Below are 25,606 nucleotides of genomic sequence, written 5' to 3'. Positions count from 1 at the left end.
CAGGAGGGGATGGAGAGGGGCTGGGGGGCAGGAACCCTTCCTGGGGAGGGGGGAGGCCCTGGCACTGGGTGCCCAGAGGAGCTGGGGCTGCCCCGGGACCCCTGGCAGGGCTCAGGGCCGGGTTGGATGGGGCTGGGGGCACCCTGGGCTGGGGGGGTGTCCCTGCCCGTGGCAAGGGGGGATGGCACTCGGGAGGGGGCTCTGGGGACACTTAGGAGGCTCTGGGGTCACCGCCCACGGCAGGGGGGTCACTGGGGAAGGGGCTCGGGGGGCTCTGGGGTCCCTGCCTTTGGTGGGGGGGCCCTGGGGGGGCACTGGGGTCCCTGCCCATGGCAGGGGGCTCTGGGGAGGGGGCTCTGGGGGCTCTGGGGTCCCTGGCTTTGGTGGGGGGGCTCTGGGGTCCCTGCCCGTGGCGGGGGGCTCTGGGGGGCTCTGGGGAGGGGGTTCTGGGGGCTCTGGGGTCCCTGCCCTTGGCGAGGGGCTCTGGGGGCTCTGGGGTCCCTGGCTTTGGCGGGGGGGCACTGGGGGGGCTCTGGGGTCCCTGCCCGTGGCGGGGGGCTCTGGGGGCCCTGGGGAGGGGTCTCTGGGGGCTCTGGGGTCCCTGCCCGTGGCAGGGGGCTCTGGGGGGCTCTGGGGAGGGGTCTCTGGGGTCTCTGGGGTCCCTGCCCGTGGCGGGGGGCCCTGGGGAGGGGTCTCTGGGTGCCGAGAGGCCCCGGGGCCGCGCGGGGGAGGAGCGGTGCCGCCGCTGCCACTTCGGGCCGCGGGGCGGGTCCCGCCCGCCGCCCGCCGCCCGCCGCCCGTGTCCGGTTACCGGCTCCCGGCGCTCGGGCAGCCGCCGACCCCCCCGAGCAGGTACCGGGCCCGGCGGGGGGAGGGGGGGGTAATGGGGGGGGGGGGGGCTCCGCGGGGACGCGCACACACCCCCCCCCACGGCCCCCGCGCCCCCCGGGGCCGCGACCCCCCCCCCGTGTCCGTGGGGCGTCACCCGGGAGCCCCCCCGGGGGGCCCGAGGCGGGGGAACGCTGGAGGGGGGGCACTGGGGGCACTGGGGAGGGGGCTCTGGCGGTACGGGGGGGCACTGGAGGCACTGGGGAGGCTCTGGGGTCGGTGGCTGGGGTCACTGGGGAGGGGGCTCTGGCGGTATGGGGGGGTTCTAGGGGCACTGGGGAGCTCTGGGGTCCCTGCCTGGGGGGGGGGGGGGCTCTGGGGGGGTTCTAGGGGCACTGGGGGGCCTCTGGGGTCCCTGCCCCTGGGGGGGGGGCACTGGGGGGGGGGTTCTAGGGGCTCTGGGGGGCTCTGGGGTCCCTGCCCCTGGGGGGGGGGGGGGGCTCTGGGGGGGGTTCTAGGGGCACTGGGGGGGCTCTGGGGTCCCTGCCCCTGGGGGGGGGGCACTGGGGGGGTTGTAGGGTCACTGGGGGGCTCTGGGGTCCCTGCCCGTGGTGGGGGGGGGCTCTGGGGGGGTTCTAGGGGCACTGGGGGGGCTCTGGGGTCCCTGCCCGTGGCGGGAGGTCACTGGGGGGGTGCTGCAGGGGCAGCACTGGGGGGGCTGCGGGGGCTCCGTGTCCCGGTGACCTTGTGGGGGTCGTTGGGGAGGGGGACACGTGGGGCCTGCGTGTCCCCTGGGGCTGCGGTGACACCGCTGGGACGCCAGCGGCTGCCAGGGACAGGCTGTGGCGGGACGTGGAGAGGCCTGACGGGCCGTGCCAGGCCCTGCCAGGCTGTGCTGCGCCAGGCCAGGCCGTGCCATGCCAGGCTGTGCCAGGCCGTGCTGTGCCGTGCCAGGCCGTGCCAGGCTGTGCCATGCCAGACTGTGCCAGGCTGTGCCAGGCCGTGCTGTGCCGTGCCAGGCCGTGCCAGGCTGTGCCATGGAGTGCCATGCCATGGAGTGCCATGCGAGGCCATGCTGTGCCAGGCCGTGCTGTGCCAGGCTATGCCATGGAATGCCACGCCATGCCACGCCATGCCATGCCATTCCATGCTGTGCCAGGCTGTGCCATGGAGTGCCATGCCGTGCCATACCATGCCATGCCATTCTGTGCTGTGCCATGCTGTGCCATGCCATGCAGTGCTGTGCCAGGCAGTGCTGTGCCATGCTGTGCCATGCCAGGCAGTGCCATGCTATGCAGTGCCATGCCAGGCTGTGCCAGGCCGTGCTATGGAGTGCCAGGCTGTGCCATGCCATGCCAGGCCATATCATGCTATGCCATGCCATGCTGTGCCATGGCAGGCTGTACTGTGCCAGGCTGTGCCAGGCTGTGCCATGGAGTGTCATGACATACAGTGCCTTGCCAGGCCGTGCCATGCCATGGGGTGCCATAGAGTGCCGTGCTGTGCCATGCAGCACCATGCCATGCCCTGGAGCACCATGCCGTGCCATGCTGTGCCATGCCATGGGGCACCATGCTGTGCCATGCCATGCCATGCCGTGCCCTGGACCACCATGCTGTGCCAGGCTGTGCCATGCCATGCCGTGCCATGGGGCACCACGCGGTGCCGTGCAGGTTGCTTGCCCACAGCAGGACATGGTGCAGCCGGGCAGCATGGGTTAGGGTTTAGGGTTAGTGATGCCTGTCAGTGCCCGGTGATGCGGGTTAATGCCAGGTGGTGCCGGATGGTGCAGAGCAGACCAGTCCAGGCCAGTCCAGGCCAGTCCAGACCAGTCCAGTGTGGGGTGACAGACGCCTGGGCAGAGTGGTGTGTCCCTGGGGTGCTGTGTCACGGCACAGTGTGGCACAACGTGGTGTCACGGCGCCGTGTGGCAGGGTGTGTGGTGTCATGGCACAGTGTGTGGTGTCGTGGCACGGTGTGTGGTGTCACGGCGCCGTGTGGCACAGCATGGTGGCACGGCACGGTGTGGCAGGGTGTGTGGTGTCATGGCACAGCGTGGTGTCACGGTGCCGTGTGGCACGGTGTGTGGTGGCACAGCGCCGTGTGTGGTGTCATGGCAGGGTGTGTGGTGTCGTGGCACGGTGTGGCACAGCGCCGTGTGGCACGGTGTGTGGTGTCATGGCACAGTGTGTGGTGGCACGGTGCCATGTGGCAGGGTGTGTGGTGTCACAGCACGGTGTGGCATGGTGTGGCACGGCGCCGTGTGGCACGGCACAGCGTGGTGCAGCCTCATGGTGCAGCCTCATGGTGCAGCCATGCAGCGCCAGCGGTACCCTGGCCGCTGCCCGTCCCAGGACGCCCTCGTGAAGGGCACCCTCGGCACAGCCACCCCTGCAGCACCCCAGGGGCTCCCCCAGCCCCCCCAGCCCGGCACCGTCCGGCTGCCGCCGCGGGGTCCCCGCAGACCCCCTGTGCGCCCCGCTGCCCCCCCAGCTGCCGGTGCCGCGGTGTCCCTGGCACCGCCAGGCCGGCACAGGGACAGGCCCCGGGCAGGTGCTGCCGTGTCCTCCCCGGGCCTGGCCGTGCGCCGGGGCAGCTGCTGGCAGAGGGGGGGTGGGGGGGTTGTGCCGGTGCCCCCGTCCCCTCTCCGGGGCCGCTGACCCTTCCCTCAGTGGGCGCCCGGCCAGCGCCGCGTGACTGCGCCGCGGCACGCGCACCGGCTGGCGGGCACCCCGGCCACGAGGCCTCCTGGCACCGGCACCCAGCGCTGGGCAGCCCCGGCACCCCGCGGCAAGGGCACCCCTGGGACAGCCCCCAGCACCCCTGGGGTGAGGGTACCCCAGGGCAAGGGCACCCCTGGTACAGCCCCCAGCACCCCGGGGCAAGGGCATCCCCAGGGCAACCCCCCAGCACCCCAGGGCAAGGGCACCCCTGGGACAGCCCCCAGCACCCCGGGGCAAGGGCACCCCCGGGGCAAGGACACCCCCAGGGCAACCCCCCAGCACCCCCAGGGCAAGGGCACCCCTGGGACAGCCCCCAGCACCCACGGGGCAAGGGCACCCCTGGGGTGAGGGTACCCCAGGGCAAGGGCACCCCTGGGACAGCCCCCAGCACCCTGGGGCAAGGACACCCCCAGGGCAACCCCCCAGCACCCCTGGGGCAAGGGCACCCCCAGGGCAACCCCCCAGCACCCTGGGGCAAGGGCACCCCTGGGGTGAGGGTACCCCTGGGGCAAGGGCACCTCCAGGGCAACCCCCAGCACCCCGGGGCAAGGGCATCCCCAGGGCAAGGGCACCCCCAGGGCAACCCCCCAGCACCCCAGGGCAAGGGCACCCCTGGGGTGGGGGCACCCCCAGGGCAAGGGCACCCCCGGGGCAAGGGCACCCAGCAGCCCTGGGGCAAGGGCACCCCCCCACAGGCAAGGGCACCCATGGGGCAAGGGCATCCCTGGGGCAACACCCCAGCATCTCCAGGGCAAGTGCACCCCCGGGGGAAGGGGCACCCCCAGGGCAGCCCCCAGCACCCCCAGGGCAAGGGCATCCCTGGGGCAAGGGCACCCCCCAGCCCCCCAGCCCCATCTGGCTCCCTGAGCCGAGCCGTTCAGGGCACAGGGGGTGTCCCCTCTCCCCACAGTGCCTGTACCCCCCAGCACCCCCAGGGAAGGGGCACCTCCGGGGCAAGGGCACCCCCAGGGCAACCCCCCAGCACCCCTGGGGCAAGGGCATCCCCCCGAGCCCCATCTTGCTCCCTGAGCCAAGCCGTTTGGGGCACAGGGGGTGTCCCCCCTCTCCCCACAGTGGCTGTACCCCCCCAGCACCCCGAGGTCAAGGGCACCCAGCCCCCCCACAGCCCCCCAGCTCCACCTTCACCCCCTGAGCTGAGGCTTGGGGAGCACACGGGGTGGGCATCCATCCCCCCCCAGAACCCCCAGGGCAGGGGCACCCACCCCCCAGCCCCCCAGCCCAGCCCCCCAGCCCCATCACCACTCCCTGAGCCGAGCCGTTAGGAGCACAGGGGGTGTCCCCCCTCTCCCCACAGTGGCTGTACCCCCCAACACCCAGCCCCCCAGGTCCATCTTCACCCCCTGAGCCGAGGCTTGGGGGGCACACGGGGTGGGCATCCATCCCCCCCCCAGCACCCCTAGGGCAAGGACACCCCCCATCCTGCCCCCACAGCCCCCCAGCTCCACCTTCACCCCCTGAGCTGAGGCTTGGGGGGCACACGGGGTGGGCATCCATCCACCCCCAGAACCCCCAGGGCAGGGGCACCCACCCTCCAGCCCCCCACCCCAGCCCCCCAGCCCCATCTTGGCTCCCTGAGCCGAGCTGTTCGGGGCACAGGGGGTGTCCCCCCTCTCCCCACAGTGCCTGTACCCACCCAGCACCCTGAGGTCAAGGGCACCCAGCCCCACCCCAGCCCCCCAGCTCCATCGTCACTCCCTGAGCTGAGCCATTAGGGGCACAGGGGGTGTCCCCCCTCTCCCCACAGCGGCTGTACCTCCCTAGCACCCCCAGGGCAGGGGCAACCACCCCCCAGCCCCCCACCCCAGCCCCCCAGCCCCATCATCACTCCCTGAGCCGAGCTGTTAGGGGCACAGGGGGTGTCCCCCCCCTCCCCACAGTGCCTGTACCCCCCAACACCCCCAGACCAGGGGCACCCACCCCCCAGCCCCATCTTGGCTCCCTGAGCGGAGCCGTTAGGGGCACAGGGGGTGTCTCCTCTCTCCCTGCAGTGACTGTACCCCCCAGCACCCCCAGACCAGGGGCACCCACCCCCCAGCCCCCACCCCAGCCCCCCAGCCCCATCATCACTCCCTGAGCCGAGCCATTCGGGGCACAGGGGGTGTCCCCCCTCTCCCCACAGTGCCTGTACCCACCCAGCACCCTGAGGTCAAGGGCACCCAGCCCCACCCCAGCCCCCCAGCTCCATCATCACTCCCTGAGCTGAGCCATTAGGGGCACAGGGGGTGTCCCCCCTCTCCCCACAGTGGCTGTACCCCCCAACACCCCAAGGGCAGGGGCACCCAGCCCCCAGCCCAGCCCCCCAGCCCCATCTTGCCTCCCTGAGCGGAGCCGTTCGGGGCACAGGGGGTGTCCCCCCTTCCCACAGTGGCTGTACCCCCCAGCACCCCCAGACCAGGGGCACCCACCCCCCAGCCCCCCACCCCAGCCCCCCAGCCCAGCCCCGCAGCCCCATCTTGGCTCCCTGAGCCGAGCTGTTCGGGGCACAGGGGGTGTCCCCCCTCCCCACAGTGGCTGTACCCCCAGGGCAGGGGCACCCACCCCCACAGCCCCCATCCCAGCCCCCCAGCCCCATCTTGGCTCCCTGAGCTGAGCCATTAGGGGCACAGGGGGTGTCCCCCCTCTCCCCACAGCGGCTGTACCTCCCTAGCACCCCCAGGGCAGGGGCAACCACCCCCCAGCCCCCCACCCCAGCCCCCCAGTCCCATCATCACTCCCTGAGCGGAGCTGTTAGGGGCACAGGGGGTGTCCCCCCCCTCCCCACAGTGCCTGTACCCCCCAACACCCCCAGACCAGGGGCACCCACCCCCCAGCCCCATCATCACTCCCTGAGCGGAGCCGTTTGGGGCACAGGGGGTGTCCCCCCTCTCCCCACAGTGACTGTACCCCCCCAGCACCCTGAGGTCAAGGGCACCCAGCCCCACCCCAGCCCCCCAGCCCCATCATCACTCCCTGAGCCGAGCCGTTCGGGGCACAGGGGGTGTCCCCCCTCCCCACAGTGGCTGCGCCCCCCAGCACCCCGTTTCCCCCCCAGGTGCCCCCACAGCCCCCAGCATGGCGGAGGCTCACCAGGCCGTGGCCTTCCAGTTCACGGTGACCCCGGAGGGGCTGGACGTGCAGCTCAGCCGCGAGGCCGTCCGGCAGCTCTACCTGGCCGGGCTCTCCTCATGGAAGAAGCGCCTGGTGCAGGCCAAGGTGGGCTCGGGGGGTGGGCGGGGGGTGCTGGGCCCCCCTCCCCGTGCCCCCCTGACCCGCGCTGCGCCCACAGAACAGCTTCCTGAGCGGCGTGTACCCCGCCTCGCCCTCCAGCTGGATGGTGGTGATGGCGGCCACGGCCGGCTCCTTCTACTGCCGCCTGGACCCGTCCATGGGCATCATCGGCCGCATCCGCGACTGCCTGCCCCAGAGGTCAGGGCAGGGGGACCCCCCGGCCCCCCCCGGCTGCCCTCGGCTCCCCACGGCCCCCCCCAGCTCCCCTCGGTTCCCCACGGCCCCCCCTGGCTCCCCTCGGCTCCCCACGGCCCCCCACAGCCCCCCTCGGTTCCCCACAGCCCCCCCCAGCTCCCCTCGGTTCCCCACGGCCCCCCTGGCTCCCCTCGGTTCCCCACGGCCCCCCCCGGCTCCCCTCAGTTCCCCACGGCCCCCCACAGCCCCCCTCGGTTCCCCACGGCCCCCCCCCAGCTCCCCTCGGTTCCCCACGGCCCCCCCTGGCTCCCCTCGGTTCCCCACGGCCCCCCCGGCTCCCCTCAGTTCCCCACGGCCCCCCCTGGCTCCCCTCGGTTCCCCACGGCCCCCCTCGGTTCCCCACAGGCCCCCCCAGCTCCCCACGGCCCCCCCACCTCCCCTCAGTTCCCCGCGGTCCCCCCGGCTCCCCTCGGTTCCCCACGGGCCCCCCGGCTCCCCTTGGTTCCCCATAGCTCCCCCCGGGCTCACCCCCGGTTCCCCCTGGCTACCCCCAGTTCCTCCAGCTCCCCCCCGGGTCCCTCCAGCTCCCCCCAGTTCCCCCCAGTTCACCCCAGCTCCCCCATCTCCCCCCCATCACCCCCCAGCTCCCTCACGGTTCCCCTTGGCTCTCCCCAGCTCCCCCCAGCTCCCCCACAGGTCCCCCCCATCTCCTCCTGGCTGCCCCCATCACCCCCCAGCTCCCTCACGGTTCCCCTCGGCTCCCCCCAGCTCCCCCTGGCTCCTCCAGCTCCCCCCAGCTCCCCTCTGGCTGCCCTGGCTCCCCCAGCTCTCCCCAGATCCCCCCAGCTCCCCGCAGATCCCCCTCAGCTCCCCCTGGGACCCCCCTGGGTCCCCCCAGCTCCCCACATCTGCCCCCAGCTCCCCCCATCTCTCCCTGGGTCCCCCCAGCTCCCCCCCCGGCTGCCCCCCATCACCCCCCGTCTCCCCTTGGCTCTCCCCATCTCCCCCCCAGTTCCCCCTGGCTACCCCCAGTTCCTCCCAGCTCCCCCCATGTCTCCCCAGCTCCCCTCAGCGCCCCCCAGGTCCCCCCCGGGGCCCCCCCATCTCTCCCCCATCTCTCCCCCATCTCCCCCCACCTCCCCCCATCTCCTCCTGGCTCCCCTCAGCTTCCCCCCGCGGCTCCCCCCCTGTTCCCCCCCACCCCTTGTTCCACCCTCCCGGGGGTCCCACTGCCCCTCCCGGCAGCCCAGCCCCTGGGGTTCCTCCCTGTGCCCCTGACCCCTGTCCCCCCCATCTCCCCCACCTCCCCCATCTCCCCCCCACCTTGTTCCACCCTTCTGGGGGGTCCCGCTGCTCATCCCGGGCAGCACGGCCCCCCAGGGGGGTGTCCCCACGGGTTCCCCCCTCACCCCTGTCCCCCCATCTCCCCCTGCCCCCCATCTCCCCCCACCTCCCTCCATCTCCTCCTGGCTCCGCTCAGCTTCCCCCCCTGCGGCTCCCCCCGGTTCCCCCCCCCATCTCCCCCCACCTCCTCCCCCCACCCCTTGTTCCCCGCTCCTGGGGGTCCCGCTGCCCTTCCTGGCATCCCGTTCCCGGGGGTGTCCCCCCGCCCCCCGACCCCTGTATCCCCTCATCTCCCCCCCACCCCTTGTCCCCCCCGGGTGTCCCGCCCCCGCCCCTGACCCCCGTGTCCCCCCATCTCCCCACCCCTTGTCCCCCGCCCCGGGGGTGTCCCGCCGCCCGTGACCCCCGTGTCCCCCCATCTCCCCATCTCCCCTCCTACCCCTTGTTTCCCCCCCCCGGGTGTCCCCCCGCCTCCTGACCCGTGTCCCCCCATCTCCCCATCTCCCCCCCCACCCCTTGTTCCCCCCACCCGGGGAACTGCTCCTCCCGGCAGCCTGTTCCCGGGGGTGTCCCCCTGTCCCCCCTGACCCCTGTGTCCCCCCCCATCTCCCCCATCTCCCCATCTCCCCCACACCCCTTGTTCCACCCTCCCGGGGGTCCCGCTGCCCCTCTTGGCATCCCGTTCCCGGGGGTGTCCCCCTGCCCCCCCGACCCCTGTGTGTCCCCCCATCTCCCCCCATCTCCCCCTGCCTCCCCTCCCATCTGCCCCCCTACCCCTTGTCCCCCGCCCCGGGGGTGTCCCGCCCCCGCCCCTGACCCCCGTGTCCCCCCATCTCCCCATCTCCCCCCATCCCTTGTCCCCCGCCCCGGGTGTCCCGGTGTCCCTGACCCCCGTGTCCCCCCCGTGTCCCCCCGCAGCCGGGCGCTGGGCGCGGGGCCGCGCACGCTGCTGGGCGCCGCGCTGTTCTCCAGCGCGCTGTGGGCCGCGGCCGTGCTGCTCTCCCGCCGCGCGCTGCGGCTGCTGCTGCGCTACCAGCGCTGGATGTTCGAGCCCCGCGGCCGCGCCAGCCGCGCCACGCGCCTCTGGGCGGTGAGGGGGGGGGGGACAGACACACATGGGCACACACATGTACACACACAGACATGTACACACACATGTACACACACAGACATGTACACACATGTACACACACATGTACACACACATGTACACACAGACATACATGTACACACACAGACACGGGCACACACACACAGACATGTACACACAGACATACATGTACACACACATGTACACACACAGACATGTACACACGTACACACATGTACACACACATGTACACACACATGTACACACAGACATACATGTACACACACAGACATACACACACATATACACGGGCACACGCCAGGGCGGGCACATGGGAACACGCACGTGTACACACACAGACATGGGCACACACACGGGCACACATACGTGTGTACACACACATGCATGCACATACGCACACACATACATGGGCACACACACACATGTACACACACAGACATGTACACACACAGACATACACACACAGACACAGGCACACGCCGGGGCGGGCACATGGGAACACACACGGGTGCACACACATACATGGGCACACACATGCATGGGCACATACATACATGTGCACACAAACATACACACACACAGGCACACACACACACAGACATACATGGGCACACACCTCGGCACACCTGGGCACACACATAGACACACATGGACAGATGTGGACACACATGTCCACACGCCTGGGCACATGTGTGCACACACATACACAGACACACACATGTGCACGCACATACATGGACATGCATGGACACACATGGACACACACACATGCACAAGTGGACACACATAGACACACGTGGACAGACGTGGACACATACATGTACATGCCTGGGCACATGTGTGCACACACACGGACACACACATATGTACAGACATACATGGACACGCATGTTCACACATGGACACACACATGCACACGTGCACATGCATGGACACACACATGGACACACACATAGATGTGCACACACATGCACATACATACGTGCACACACACCTGCACACAGAATACGCACCCACGTGTACACACACATACATGTGCACATACATATACACACATACACACATGGACACATGGACACATGTGTGCACACATGTGCACATGCATGGGCACACACGTGGGGGATGGGATGGGGGATGGGGATGGGGATGGGATGGGGATGGGATGGGATGGGATGGGATGGGATGGGATGGGGATGGATGGGGATGGGATGGGATGGGGATGGGATGGGATGGGGATGGGGATGGGGATGGGATGGGGATGGGGATGGGGATGGGGATGGGATGGGGATGGGGATGGGGATGGGATGGGATGGGATGGGATGGGATGGGATGGGATGGGATGGGATGGGATGGGATGGGGATGGGGATGGGATGGGGATGGGGATGGGATGGGATGGGATGGGGATGGGGATGGGATGGGGATGGGGATGGGGATGGGATGGGGATGGGGATGGGGATGGGATGGGATGGGATGGGGATGGGATGGGGATGGGGATGGGATGGGGATGGGGATGGGGATGGGGATGGGGATGGGATGGGATGGGATGGGATGGGGATGGGATGGGATGGGATGGGGATGGGGATGGGGATGGGATGGGGATGGGGATGGGGATGGGATGGGATGGGATGGGGATGGGATGGGGATGGGGATGGGATGGGGATGGGGATGGGGATGGGGATGGGGATGGGATGGGATGGGATGGGATGGGATGGGGATGGGATGGGATGGGATGGGATGGGATGGGATGGGATGGGATGGGGTCCCTGGGCTGATGAGGCTGCTGTCTGTCTGTCTGTCTGTCCGTCCGTCCGTCCCAGGTGCTGGTGAGGCTGCTGTCTGTCCGTAAGCCGCTCCTCTACAGCTTCCAGACCTTCCTGCCCAAGCTGCCCGTGCCCCCCGTGGAGGCCACCATCACCCGGGTGAGGGGCTGGGGGCTCGGGGGGGAGACCCCTCCCAGGGGGGCTGGGGGCACGGGGGCGGGGAGAGACCCCTCCCAGGGGGGCTGGGGTGGGGGGGATGAGACCCCTCCCAGGGGGGCTGGGGGACAGGGGGGAACAGGGGGTCTGTGCAGGGTGGGATGCAGGATGAGACCCCTCCCAAAGGGGCTGGGGGGGCACAGGGGGGTCTGTGCAGGGTGGGATGCAGGACGAGACCCCTCCCAAAGGGGCTGGGGTGGGATGGGGGGGGGCTGGGGTGGCACAGGGGGTCCGTGCAGGGAGTGATGGGGGGTATGGGGTGGGCTGGGGGGTACAGGAGGCTCGGTGCAGGGTGGGATGGGGGTTGCAGGGGGGTCGGTGCAGGGTGGGCTGGGGGGGTATGGGGTGGGCTGGGGGGTACAGGGGGCTCGGTGCAGGGTGGGCTGGGGGAGTATGGGGGGGGTCGGTGCAGGGGGGGTATGGGGGGGGGTCGGTGCCAGGGGAGTACAGGGGGGTCTGTGCAGGGAGTGACGCTGGGCACAGGGGGGTCGGTGCAGGGGGGTACGGGGGGGGGTCTGTGCAGAGTGTGACGGTGGGTACAGGGGGGTATGGGGTGGGCTGGGGGTCACAGGGGGTCGGTGCAGGGAGTGACACGGGGCACAAGGGGGTACGGGGGGGGGTCTGTGCAGGGGGGTATGGGGGGGGTCTGTGCAGGGTGTGACGCGGGGCACAGGGGGGTACAGGGGGGTCGGTGCAGGGGGGGCTGGGGGTCGCAGGGGGGTCGGTGCAGGGGGGGCTGGGGGTCACGGGGGGGGGTCGGTGCAGGGGGGCACAGGGTGGGGGTCGGTGCAGGGTGGGCTGGGGGCACGGGGGGGGTCGGTGCAGGGGGGGCTGGGGGTCACAGGGGGGTCTGTGCAGGGTGTGACGCGGGGCACAGGGGGGCACGGGGGGGTCTGTGCAGGGTGTGACGCGGGGCACAGGGGGGCACGGGGGGGTCCTGTGCAGGGTGTGATGCGGGGCACAGGGGGGCACGGGGGGGTCCTGTGCAGGGTGTGATGCGGGGTACAGGGGGGTCACAGGGGGGTCGGTGCAGGGGGGGCTGGGGGCACAGGGGGTCGGTGCAGGGTGGGCTGGGGGTCACAGGGGGGTCGGTGCAGGGGGGGCTGGGGGTCGCAGGGGGGTCGGTGCAGGGGGGGCTGGGGGCACAGGGGTGTGACGCGGGGTACAGGGGGGTCACAGGGGGGTCGGTGCAGGGGGGGCTGGGGGCACAGGGGTGTGACGCGGGGTACAGGGGGGGTACAGGGGGGTCGGTGCAGGGGGGGCTGGGGGCACAGGGGGGGGGTCGGTGCAGGGGGGGCTGGGGGCACAGGGGTGTGACGCGGGGTACAGGGGGGTCACAGGGGGGTCGGTGCAGGGGGGGCTGGGGGCACAGGGTGTGACGCGGGCTGCCCCCCCGCAGTACCTGGAGTCGGTGCGGCCGCTGCTGGACGAGCCGCAGTACCGCCGGATGGAGACCCTGGCCCGCGAGTTCCAGGAGCGCACGGCCCCCCGCCTGCAGAAGTACCTGGTCCTCAAGTCCTGGTGGACCACCAACTACGTGAGACCCCCGGCCGCCCCCCCGGGCAGCTCCCCCCCCAGGGCTGTACGGGCGGGGGATGTGACCCCCCCCCCCAGCCCCCTCCTCCAGCGCCCAGGGGGTGACCCCGACCCAACCCCACTGTGTCCCCCCAATGCTGATCGGGGGGACACCCCAGCTGGGTCGGGGGTGTCAGGGGTGTGGGGGGGGGTCCTGCACCCCTCCCCATGGCTGTGGTGGTGTCCCCCACCCCTCCTCCAGCGCCCAGGGGGTGACCCCGACCCAACCCCTCTCTCCCCCCCACGCTGATGGGACAGGACCCCCCCCTCCCCACGGCTGTACAGGTCAGGGGCTGTGACCCAGTGGTCGTCCAGCCCCCCTCCTCCAGCACCCAAGGGGGTGACCCCAACTCAAGCCCTCTGTCGTGCCCCCCCACTGATGTGGGGGGGACCCCAGCTGGGTCGGGGGGCTTGGGGGTTGGGGGGGGGGGGTCCTGCCCCCCGTCCCTGGCTGTACAGGCTGGGGGATGTGTCCCCCCAACCCCCCCTCCCTCAGCACCCAAGGGGTGACCCCAACCCAACCCCACTGTCCCCCACCATGCTGATGTGGGGGGACCCCCCAGCTGGGTCGGGGGGTGTCAGGGGTGTGTGGGGGGGTCCTGCCCCCCTCCCCAGCCCTGTCCCCCCCCCCGCAGGTGAGTGACTGGTGGGAGCAGTACATCTACCTGCGCAGCCGCAGCCCCATCATGGTCAACAGCAACTACTACGCCATGGTAGGGGAGGGGCTGGGCGGGGGTCCCCCCCTTCGCTGGGACCCCCCCGGTGTCCTGACGGGGTCCTGTCCCCCCCCGCCCCAGGATTTCCTGTACGTCACCCCCAGCCCCATCCAGGCTGCGCGGGCGGGGAACGCTGTGCACGCCATCCTGCTGTACCGCCGCAAGCTGGACCGCGGGGAGATCCCCCCCGTGAGAGGGGATGGGGGCTGGGGGGGCTGGGGGGGCCGGGGAGATCCCCCCCGTGAGAGGGGATGGGGGCTGGGGGGGCTGGGGGGGCTGGGGGATCCCCCCGTGAGAGGGGCTGGGGGCTGGGGGATCCCCCCCGTGAGAGGGGCTGGGGGCTGGGGGGGCTGGGGGATCCCCCCGTGAGAGGGGCTGGGGGCTGGGGGGGCTGGGGGGGCCGGGGAGATCCCCCCCGTGAGAGGGGCTGGGGGCTGGGGGGGCTGGGGGATCCCCCCCGTGAGAGGGGATGGGGGCTGGGGGGCTGGGGGATCCCCCCGTGAGAGGGGCTGGGGGCTGGGGGGGCTGGAGGGGCTGGGGGATCCCCCCGTGAGAGGGGCTGGGGGCTGGGGGCTGGGGGATCCCCCCGTGAGAGGGGCTGGGGGCTGGGGGGGCTGGAGGGGCTGGGGGATCCCCCCGTGAGAGGGGCTGGGGGCTGGGGACTGGGGGCTGGGGGATCCCCCCGTGAGAGGGGCTGGGGGCTGGGGGCTGGGGGCTGGGGGCTGGGGAGATCCCCCCGTGAGAGGGGCTGGGGGCTGGGGGGGCTGGGGGATCCCCCCGTGAGAGGGGCTGGGGGGGCTGCAAGGGGGCTGGGGGGGCTTGGGCAGAACAAGGGAGGCTGTGGGGGGCGGGGGGTGCTGCTGGGGTTGGGGGGTGTCTGCTGGGGGTAGGGGGCTTGGGGGGAGCAGGGGAGGTTGGGGGGGGCTGCTGGGGCTGGGGGGCAGCTGGAGGGGGGCTGCTGTAGGGGGGATCCCGGAGGGGGGGTCCCGGTGGGGTCTCTGCTGGGGGGGGTCCCGTTGGTCTCTGCCGGGGGGTCCCGGGGGGTCTCTGCCGGGGGGGCTGTGCCGGGTGGGGGTCCCGGAGGGGGGGTCCCGGTGGTCTCTGCCGGGGGGTCCCGGGGGGGGTCTTTGCCGGGGGGGATCCCCGGGGGGTCTCTGCCGGGGGGGGTCCCGGGGGGTCTCTGCCGGGGGGGGATCCCGGGGGGTCTCTGCCGGGGGGGTCTCTGCCGGGGGTGGTCCCGGGGGAGTCTCTGCCGGGGGGGGGTCCCGGTGGTCTCTGCCAGGGGGTCCCGGGGGGGGCGGTCCCAGGGAGTCTCTGCCGGGGGGTCTCTGCCGGTGGGGTCTCTGCCGGGGGGGGTTCCTGGGGGGGGAGTCCCGAGGGGTCTCTGCCAGGGGGTCCCGGGGGGGAGGGTCCCGGGGGGGTCCCGGGGGGTCTCTGCCGGGGGGTCCCGGGGGGGGGGGTCCCGGGGGGTCCCGGGGTGTCTCTGCCGGGGGGTCTCTGCCGGGGGGTCTCGGAGGGGGTTCCCGGGGAGTCTCTGCCGGGGGGTCCCGTTGGTCTCTGCCGGGGGGTCTCGGGGGGGGGTCCCGGAGGGGGGGTCCCGGCGGGGTCTCTGCCGGGGGGGGTCCCGGGGTGTCTCTGCCGGGGGGTCCCGGGGGGGGGTCCCGGGGGGTCTCTGCCGGGGGGTCTCGGGGGGGGGTCCCAGGGGGGTCTCTGCCGGGGGGTCTCTGCCGGGGGGGGTCCCGGGGGGTCTCTGCCGGGGGGTCCCGGGAGGGGGGTCCCGGGGTGTCTCTGCCGGGGGTCCCGGTGCGGAGCGCCGTGCCGAGCCCCCCGCCGCCCGCAGACGATGGCGCTGGGCCTCGTGCCCATGTGCTCCGCGCAGACCGAGCGGATGTTCAACACCACGCGCGTCCCGGGCACCGAGACGGGTACGGCCGGGGGGCGGGGCGCGGGGCGGGGCGGGGGGGGGCCCAGCCGGGGGGGGGGGGTCCTGACGCCCCCTGCCCGCAGACGCGCTGCTGCACCTGCCGGACAGCAAACACCTCGCCGTGTTCCACCGCGGCCGCTTCTACAAGCTCTGGCTGTACTACGGGGGGCGGCTGCTGCCCCCCCGCGACCTCCAGCTCCAGTTCCAGCGCATCCTGGACGACCCCTCCCCACCGCAGCCCGGGGAGGAGCGACTGGCCGCCCTCACCGCCGGGGAGAGGTGCCAGGGACCCCCCGACCCCTGGGGATGGGGAAGGGGAGGGGATGGGGAGGGGATGGGGATGGGATGGGGATGGGATGGGATGGGATGGGGATGGGGATGGGGATGGGGAGGGGATGGGATGGGGATGGGGATGGGGATGGGGAGGGGATGGGGATGGGATGGGATGGGGATGGGGATGGGGATGGGATGGGATGGGATGGGATGGGATGGGGTTGGGATGGGGATGGGATGGGATGGGGATGGGGATGGGATGGGGATGGGATGGGATGGGATGGGATGGGATGGGATGGGATGGGATGGGATGGGATGGGATGGGGATGGGATGGGATGGGATGGGATGGGATGGGATGGGGATGGGATGGGATGGGATGGGATGGGATGGGATGGGATGGGGATGGGATGGGATGGGAATGGGGATGGGGATGGGGATGGGATGGGGATGGGATGGGGATGGGATGGGATGGGGATGGGGATGGGGTGGGGATGGGGATGGGATGGGGATGGGATGGGGATGGGATGGGATGGGATGGGATGGGATGGGATGGGATGGGGATGGGATGGGATGGGATGGGATGGGATGGGATGGGGATGGGGATGGGATGGGGATGGGGATGGGGATGGGATGGGATGGGGATGGGATGGGGATGGGATGGGATGGGATGGGATGGGATGGGGATGGGGATGGGGATGGGATGGGATGGGGATGGGATGGGGATGGGATGGGGATGGGATGGGATGGGGATGGGGATGGGGATGGGATGGGATGGGATGGGATGGGGATGGGATGGGATGGGATGGGATGGGATGGGATGGGATGGGATGGGGATGGGATGGGGATGGGGATGGGATGGGGATGGGATGGGGATGGGGATTTTGGGGGTTGGATGGGATGGGGCAGGGGTCTCGGGGGGCTGTGTGTGGGGGGGGTCTGAGCCTGTCCCTGCCGCAGGGTGCCCTGGGCCGAGGCCCGGGCGCGGTTCTTCAGCCAGGGCAGGAACCGCGCGTCCCTGGAGGCCATCGAGCGCGCCGCCTTCTTCCTCACGCTGGACGAGGAGGAGCACGGGCAGAGCCCCGCCCAGCCCGGCTGCATGGACGCCTACGCCAAGTCCCTGCTGCACGGCCAGTGCTACGACCGGTGCGCCCCCCGGCACCCCCCCGGGACCCCCCAGGGACCCCCCAGGGACCCCCGCCCAGCCCACCCCCAGGGACCCCCCCAGGGACCCCCCAGGGACCCCCGCCCAGCCAACCCCCCCGGGGCCCCCCCCAGGGACCCCTCAGGGACCCCCACCCAGCCTACCCCCCAGGAACCCCTCCAGAGATCCCCCAGGGACCCCCCAGGGGCCCCCACCCAGCCCACCCCCCGGGACCCCCCCAGGGACCCCCGGCCAGCCAACCCCCCAGAGACCCCCCCAGGGACCCCTGCCCAACCCACCCCTCCAGGGACCCCTGCAGGGACCCCCACCCAGCCAACCCCCCCTGGGACCTCTCCAGGGACCCCCACCCAGTCCACTCCCCCACGGGACACCCACTCCCCGGGACCCCCCTCCAGGGACCCCCCTCCCTGAATCCCTGCCCTGTGCTGAGCCCCCTCCCCAGGACCCCCACTCCCTGGGACCACCCTCCAGGGACCCCCCTCCTCAGGACTCCCTCCCTGGGACCCCCACTCCCTGCGACCCCCACTCGCCGGGAACCCTACCTGAGCTGAGCCCCCTCCCCGGGACCCCCACCCCACACCGACCACCCCTCCCCAGACCCCCACCCCACACTGAGCCCCCTCCCCAGACCCCCTCCCCGGACCCCTGCCCTGCACTGACTCTTCCCTGGGACCCCCGCCCTGCACTGAACCCCCCTCCTGGCCCCCCCCCGTGCTAAGCCCCCTGCCCATCCCCTCCCCGTGCCCCCAGCTGGTTCGACAAGTCCTTCACGCTGGTGGTCTACAAGAACGGGAAGCTGGGGGCCAACGCCGAGCACTCCTGGGCTGACGCCCCCATCATCGGGCACCTCTGGGAGGTACCGGGCCAGGGGCACCCCCTGGGGACCCCCTGCGCAGGGGACCCCCCGGGTGGGCACCCCCAGCGATGGGCACCCCAAGAGATGGGCACCCCCAGCCTGAGCACCCCCACGGGGACCCCTGGTGCAGGGGATCCCCGGGTGGGCACCCCCAGCGATGGGCACCCCAAGAGATGGGCACCCCCAGCCTGAGCACCCCCATGGGGACCCCCAGCGCAGGGGGCACCCCCAGTGATGGGCACCCCAAGAGATGGGCACCCCCAGCCTGAGCACCCCCACGGGGACCCCTGGTGCAGGGGACCCCCAGTTGGGCACCCCCAGCGATGGGCACCCCAAGAGATGGGCACCCCCAACCTGAGCACCCCCACGGGGACCCCTGGTGCAGAGGAACCCTCGGTTGGGCACCCCCAGTGATGGGCACCCCCAGTGATGGGCACCCCCAGCCTGAGCACCCCCATGGGGACCCCCTGCGCAGGGGACCCCCCCGGTTGGGCACCCCCAGTGACGGGCACCCCCAGCAACAGGCACCCCCAGTGATGGGCACCCCTTGGGGACCCCCAGCACAGCGGCCCCCCAACCTGAGCACCCCCATGGGGACCCCCAGTGCCAGGGACTCCTGGTTGGACACCCCCAGTGCTGGGGACCCTCAGGCTGAACACCCCTGTAGGGACCCCCGGCACAGGGGACCCCCAGTTGGGCACCCCAGTGATGGGCACCCCTGGGGGACCCCCAGCACAGGGGACCCCCTGGTTGGGCACCCCCAATGATGGGCACCCCCAGGCTGAACAGCCCTGTAGGGACCCCCAGCACAGGGGACCCCCAGTTGGGCACCCCCACGGAGACCCCTGGTGCAGGTGACCCCCTGCTTGGGCATCCCCAGCGATGGGCACCCCCAGTGCTGGGCACCCCCAGGCTGAACAACCCTGTGGGGACCCCCAGCACAGGGGACCCCCAATTTGGCACCCCCAGTGATGGGCACCCCTGGGGGACCCCCAGCACAGGGGACCCCCAGTTGGGCACCCCCAGCGATGGGCACCCCCTCCTGTGGGACAGCTGGGGTGAGGTGGGGGCTTGATGGGGGGTAGATGGGGCCAGGCTGGGGTGATGGAGTGGGGGGCACTGGGGGGTCCCCACTCAGGGTCCCATCTCCCCCCAGTTCATGCTGGCGACAGACAAGTTCCAGCTGGGCTACACGGAGGGGGGGGACTGCCTGGGCGAGCCCGACACGCTGCTCGCGCCCCCCCAGCGCCTCCAGTGGGACATCCCCCAGGAGGTGGGTCAGCCCCGCCCCCCTGGCGCAGGGGAGAGGGTCTGGGGGTCCCCTGACCCCCCTGTCATGGTGCTGGGGGTCTCACGGGCATCCCCCCCCCCCGCAGTGCCGCGCCGCCATCGAGAGCTCGTACCGCCTGGCCCGGGCGCTGGCCGACGACGTGGACTTCTGCTGCTTCCAGTTCACCCAGTTTGGGAAGGGGCTGATCAAGCGCTGCAGGACCAGTCCGGACGCCTTCATCCAGATCAGCCTGCAGCTCGCCCACTTCCGAGTGAGGGATGGGCTGGGATGGGGTGGGGTGGGATGGGGATGGGGATGGGGATGGGGATGGGATGGGATGGGGATGGGATGGGGATGGGATGGGATGGGATGGGGATGGGATGGGATGGGATGGGGTGGGATGGGGATGGGGATGGGGATGGGGATGGGATGGGGATGGGATGGGATGGGATGGGGATGGGATGGGATGGGATGGGGTGGGATGGGGATGGGGATGGGGATGGGGATGGGATGGGGATGGGATGGAGATGGGGATGGGGATGGGGATGGGATGGGGATGGGATGGGGATGGGATGGGGATGGGATGGGATGGGATGGGGATGGGGATGGGATGGGGATGGGGATGGGGATGGGATGGGGATGGGATGGGATGGGGATGGGGATGGGGATGGGATGGGGATGGGGATGGGGATGGGATGGGGATGGGATGGGATGGGATGGGATGGGATGGGATGGGATGGGATGGGATGGGATGGGGATGGGGATGGGATGGGGATGGGGATGGAATGGGGATGGGGATGGGGATGGGATGGGGAGGGGATGGGGATGGGATGGGGATGGGATGGGATGGGACGGGATGGGATGGGGATGGGGATGGGATGGGATGGGATGGGATGGGATGGGATGGGATGGGGATGGGGATGGGATGGGATGGGATGGGATGCGAAGGGATGGGAGGGGGTGGGATGGGACGGGACGGGACGGGGCCACCCTGCTGCCCCCTCCCAGGACAAGGGCCGGTTCTGCCTGACGTACGAGGCGTCGATGACGCGGCTGTTCCGCGAGGGGCGCACGGAGACCGTCCGGTCCTGCACGGCCGAGGCCACGGCCTTCGTGCGCAGCATGAGCGACCCCGGGCTGAGCGTGAGCACGGGGCACGGCCCCCCCGGACCCCCCCCGGACCCCGCCCGGCCCCCGCCCGCTGCCCCCCACCCCCCGGCTCAGCCCCCTGCCCGCTCCCTCCCCGCTGGCCCCGTCCCCTGGGGGGTCCCTGTCCCACCGGGGGGCTGTGGCGGGGTCCCTGTCCCCTGGGAACGGCCCTGGCCATGGGGAAGGTGCCCGGCCCTGGAGGGGGTTCCCCCAGGGATGTCCCCATCCCTCACCCATGTCCCCATCCCTGGGGGATGTCCCCATCCCTCACACTTGCCCCCACCTCTCAGGGACCCCCCATCCCTGGGGGATGTCCCTGTCCCTCACACTTGCCCCCACCCCTCGTGGATGTCCCCATCCCTCACTCATGTCCCCACCCCCAGGGACACCCTCATCCCTGGGAGAGGCCCCCACCCCCTGGGGAGGTGTCACATCCCTCATGGATGTCCCCATCCCTCGTGGATGTCCCCATCCCTTTGGGGTGTCCCCATCCCTTTGGGGAGGTTCACATCCCTCACCCATGTCCCCATCCCTCACGAATGTCCCCGTCCCTCATGGATGTCCCCATCCCTTTGGGGTGTCCCCATCCCTCACACTTGCCCCCAGCCCCCAGTGACACCCCCGTCCCAGGGAGAAGCCCCCACCCCTTGGGGAGGTGTCACATCCCTCACCCATGTCCCCATCCCTCACCCATGTCCCCATCCCTTTGGGGTGTCCCCACCCCCCACACTTGCCCCCAGCCCCCAGTGACACCCCCATCCCAGGGAGAAGCCCCCAGCCCTTGTCAGCACCCCCCGGGTGCTCTCCCCCCGGGCAGGACCGGGCACCACCGCCCCCCCAGCGCCCCGTGGTGCCCGGTCTGGGGTGCTGAGCCCCCTGTGCCCCCCCAGCGTGCGGAGCGGCAGCGGCTGTTCCGGGTGGCGGCCGAGAAGCACCAGCACCTGTACCGCATGGCCATGACCGGCGCGGGCATCGACCGGCACCTCTTCTGCCTCTACATCGTGTCCCGCTACCTGGGCGTGCAGTCGCCCTTCCTGGCACAGGTGGCACCGGGGGCGGGGGGCGACACCAGGGGTGGGGGGCGCAGGGGGCAGGGGGCGACACCAGGGGTGGGGGGCACAGGGGGGAATGTGGGGACACCAGGGGTGGGGGCAGGGGGGCAGGGGGGGACACCAGGGGTGGGGGCACGGGGGGCAGGGGGCGACACCAGGGGTGGGGGGCGCAGGGGGCAGGGGGCGACACCAGGGGTGGGGGGCACAGGGGGGAATGTGGGGACACCAAGGGGACACAGGGGGAATGTGGGGACACCAGGGGTGGGGGCACGGGGGGCAGGGGGGGACACCAGGGGTGGGGACACAGGGGGCAGGGGGGGACACCAGGGGTGGGGACACAGGGGGCAGGGGGGGACAGCACGGGGACACGGGGGGAATGTGGGGACACCAGGGGTGGGGGGCAGGGGGGGACACCACGGGTGGGGGGCACAGGGGGGCATGTGGGGACACCATGGGGACACGGGGGAACTGTGGGGACACCAGGGGTGGGGGGCACGGGGGGCAGGGGGGGACACCATGGGGACACAGGGGGCACAGGGGGCATGTGGGGACACCAGGGGTGGGGGGCACAGGGGGGCATGTGGGGACACCATGGGGACACAGGGGGACTGTGGGGACACCACAGGTGGGGGGCACATGGAGACACCACAGAGACACCACGGGTGGGGGGCACAGGGGGGAATGTGGGGACACCAGGGGTGGGGGGCACAGGGCGACACCATGGGGACACCACAGGGACACACAGGGCACCAGGGGTGGGGGGCACAGGGGGAATGTGGGGACACCACAGGGACACACGGGTCATGTGGGTGGGGGGCACAGGGGGCACATGTGGCACACGGGCAGGGGACACACGGGGCCATGCAGGGGGTGTGGGTGGGGGCACATGGGGGGGGACACACAGCACGCGGGTGGGGGGCACAGGGGGGCACAGGGGGGCACATGGGGCACCCAGGTGCTGAGGCTGCACCGGAGGTTGTGGCCATGGGCAGGGGGTGCAGTGGGGCTCAGGGGGGCACAGTTGGGGTGCAGGGGGGCTCAGGGGGTGGAGCAGGACTTAGGAGGGCTCAGCAGGGTGCAGTGAGGCTCAGGGGGGCTCAGGGGGGGCACAGCGGGGTGCAGGGGGGCTCGGGGGGGCTCAGGGGGGCTCAGTGGGGTGCAGGGGGGCTCAGGGGGTGGAGCAGGACTTGGGGGGCTCAGGGGGGTGCAGGGGGCTCAGGGGGGCACAGTGGGGTGCAGGGGGGTGCAGTGGGGCTCAGCGGGGTGCAGGGGGGTGCAGTGGGGCTCGGGGGGTCCGGGGGTCGCAGAGGTGCCCCCCGCCGCCCTGACCCCGCCGCAGGTGCTGTCGGAGCCCTGGCGTCTCTCCACCAGCCAGACGCCGCAGCAGCAGCTGAAGATGTTCGACCTGGACAAGTACCCGGACCACGTCTCCACGGGAGGGGGCTTCGGGCCCGTGAGCTGCGGGGGGGCACGGGGGGGCACGGGGGGGCTTCGGGCCCGTGAGCTGCGGGGGGGCACGGGGGGGCACGGGGGGGCTTCGGGCCCGTGAGCTGCGGGGGGGCACGGGGGGGGCACGGGGGGGCTTCGGGCCGTGAGCTGCGGGGGGGCACGGGGGGGCACGGGGGGGCTTCGGGCCCGTGAGCTGCGGGGGGGCACGGGGGGGCACGGGGGGGCTTCGGGCCCGTGAGCTGCGGGGGGGGCACGGGGGGGCACGGGGGGCTCGGGCCCGTGAGCTGCGGGGGGGCGGGGGGGGGGCACGGGGGGGCTTCGGGCCCGTGAGCTGCGGGGGGGGCACGGGGGGGGCACGGGGGGGGCACGGGGGGGCTTCGGGCCCGTGAGCTGCGGGGGGCACGGGGGGGCTTCGGGCCCGTGAGCTGCGGGGGGGGCACGGGGGGGGCACGGGGGGCTTCGGGCCCGTGAGCTGCGGGGGGGCACGGGGGGGCTTCGGGCCCGTGAGCTGCGGGGGGCATGGGGGGGGCACGGGGGGGCTTCGGGCCCGTGAGCTGCGGGGGGGGCACCAGGGGGCTTTGGGCCCGTGAGCTCCAGGGGGGGCAGTGGGGGGGCAGCAGGGAGTGGTGGGGCTGGGGGGGGGGGGTCACCGCGAAGGGGCAGTGGGTGGGGGTGCAAGGGGCAGGTGGGTGGGTCTGCAGAGCATCCTCCCCCCCCGTGGCTCTGGGGCAGGTTTGTGCCCCCCCGTGGGTGAGACAGCCCATGGCGGGGGGGCAGGGTGGGGTGCTCGGGGGGTGCCAGAGGGGGGCTTGGGGTGTGCCTGGGAGGTGCCCTGGGGGGTGCCCAGGGGGGTGCTCGGGTGGTACCCGGGGGGGGTGGCTGGGGGGTGCTCAGGGAGGTTCCCGGGGGTGCCCGGGGGGGGTGCTCAGGTGGTACCCGGGGGGTGTCCGGGGGGGTGCTCAGGGAGGCTCCGGGGTGCCCGGGGGGGTGCTCGGGTGGTACCCGGGGGTGTCCGGGGGGTGCCCGGGGGGGTGCTCAGGGAGGCTCCGGGGGTGCCCGGGCCCCCTCCCCTCGCAGGTGGCAGACGATGGTTACGGCGTCTCCTACATCATCGCGGGCGAGAACCTCATCACCTTCCACGTGTCCAGCAAGTTCTCCAGCCCCGAGACGGTGAGACCCCCACGGGGGGGCTGGGGGGGCCCCAGGCAGCGCGGGGTCCTGGGCAGCCCCCCGAACCCACCCCCACCCCACATCCCAGCCCGTCTCCCGTGGGACCCCCACCCCACTCGAGGTGCTGCCGGTGGGGGGGTCCCAGGGGCGGGGTGGGGGGGCTGGTTCCCACCCTGGGGGGGTCTGACGGGTGCTGCCCCCCCAGGACTCGAAGCGCTTCGGGGGGCACATCCACCAGGCCATGCTGGACATCGCCCAGCTCCTCGACAAGCCGCCGGAGTGAGGGGGGGGCGCGGGCACAGACCCCCCCCCCGGACAGCAGGGGGTGGGGGGGCACGGGCCCCCCCTCGGACAGCACGGGGTGGGGGGCACCCTGTTCGCTCAGTGCTTCAATAAAGGCTGTTGGTGTGAGACCCCTCCCCCTCTGGATGGGGTCCCTGGGCTGCGGGACCCCCACTCACCACGGCCCCATGGGGGGGTCCAGGCAGCCCCTGGGCACCGACGGGCCCCCGACGGGCCCCCCCTCAATGGGCCCCCCCCCACAATGGGCACCCGATGGGCACCTGATGCCCCCCCCACTGGGCACCGGCCAGGGTGCATCAGCAGCTCCTTGTCCCCCCCCCAACACAAGGCGCCGGCGAGGCGGGGGGCACCGAGCCAGGGGGGCAGTGAGCCGTGCCCCCCCCCGCCAGGGGGATCAGGGGGGCTGGGGGCTGTGAGCCGTGCCCCCCCCCCGCCAGGGGATGAGGGGGACAGGGGGGCTGGGGGCTGTGTGCCGTGCCCCCCCCCGCCAGGGGCTGGGGGTGCAGTGTCCCCCCGCTGCCAGGGGGCTGGGGGTGCAGTGTCCCCCCGCTGCCGGGGGATGGGGGCTGGGGGTGCAGTGTCCCCCCCGCTGCGGGGGCTGGGGGTGCAGCTCCCCCCCCCGCCGGTGCCGGCACCGGCCGTGCGCTGGGGCGCGGTGACCGGTCGGTGCCTGCGCAGAGCCCCTGGGCCGTGTCCGGCGTGGGGCACCTCGCCCCACGCAGCACCCACGGCCCCCCACGTCCTGCCCCGTGTCCCCTGCCCCGTGTCCCCGTCCCGGGGGACACAGCGAGGTGACGGGGGGTGGCAGCGCCGTGACGGCCCGCCGCGGGCTCCAGCGGCCGTGGGCACCGTGACCCCACGGAGAGGGAGGGTGACACCCCCCCCCACCCCTGCACCCCAACTCGGCCGGGGGGCTGGGGCATCGCTGGGATGTGGGGTCACCACGTCCACACCGGTGCCGGTCCCTCTGTGTGACCCCCCCAGGGCACCCTGACCCCCCCCAAACTCTGCACCAGGGCACCCTGACCCCGCCCCCCCCCCCCCAAACTCCGCACCAGGGCACCCTGACACCCCCCCCCCAAACTCCGCACCAGGGCACCCTGACCCCCCCCCAAACTCCGCACCAGGCACCCTGCACCCCCTCCCCACCCCCTCACCCCCTTTTCCCTCCCCCCAGGGAGGAAGAAGGTGGTGTGACCACTCCTCCTGCCCTCCCCCAAGACCCCCAACCCAATTCCACAGCCCATTCCCCTCCCCAAACCCCCCCTCAAACCCCTCTTCACCCCCATTTCCCCCCCAG

At 72.5% G+C, this 25,606-nt stretch overlaps 1 protein-coding gene across 1 annotated transcript; it reads left to right on the top strand.

The window, feature by feature from the left end:
- Positions 1 to 809: 809 nt before the first annotated feature.
- CPT1B (carnitine palmitoyltransferase 1B) lies at positions 810 to 24,341 on the top strand. Its single transcript, XM_084280864.1, has 19 exons — positions 810 to 852; positions 6,604 to 6,764; positions 6,838 to 6,977; positions 9,237 to 9,408; positions 11,248 to 11,349; positions 12,806 to 12,943; positions 13,617 to 13,694; positions 13,779 to 13,886; positions 15,538 to 15,622; positions 15,705 to 15,900; positions 16,853 to 17,038; positions 17,808 to 17,913; positions 19,070 to 19,186; positions 19,290 to 19,454; positions 20,192 to 20,326; positions 21,223 to 21,375; positions 22,724 to 22,837; positions 23,911 to 24,003; positions 24,209 to 24,341. The coding sequence occupies exons 2-19, from the start codon at positions 6,624 to 6,626 to the stop codon at positions 24,284 to 24,286; spliced, it is 2,307 nt and encodes a 768-aa protein (XP_084136990.1). The 5' UTR covers positions 810 to 852; positions 6,604 to 6,623; the 3' UTR covers positions 24,287 to 24,341.
- The last annotated feature ends 1,265 nt before the right edge of the window (positions 24,342 to 25,606 follow it).

The sequence above is a fragment of the Gallinula chloropus genome (genome assembly GCF_964237585.1).
Source record: "Gallinula chloropus genome assembly, contig: HAP1_SCAFFOLD_489, whole genome shotgun sequence".
NCBI lineage: Eukaryota > Metazoa > Chordata > Aves > Gruiformes > Rallidae > Gallinula > Gallinula chloropus.
Note: the sequence above shows the minus strand (reverse complement) of the source record. Positions and strands in the feature narration are given on the sequence as shown.

Coding starts and splice junctions, on each gene's coding strand:
- CPT1B (XM_084280864.1), top strand. CDS start 6,624: ATGGCGGAGGCTCACCAGGCCGTGGCCTTCCAGTTCACGGTGACCCCG. Junction 15,901..16,852: donor GCCCTCACCGCCGGGGAGAG/GTGCCAGGGACC, acceptor TCCCTGCCGCAG/GGTGCCCTGGGCCGAGGCCC. Junction 19,187..19,289: donor AGTGGGACATCCCCCAGGAG/GTGGGTCAGCCC, acceptor CCCCCCCCGCAG/TGCCGCGCCGCCATCGAGAG.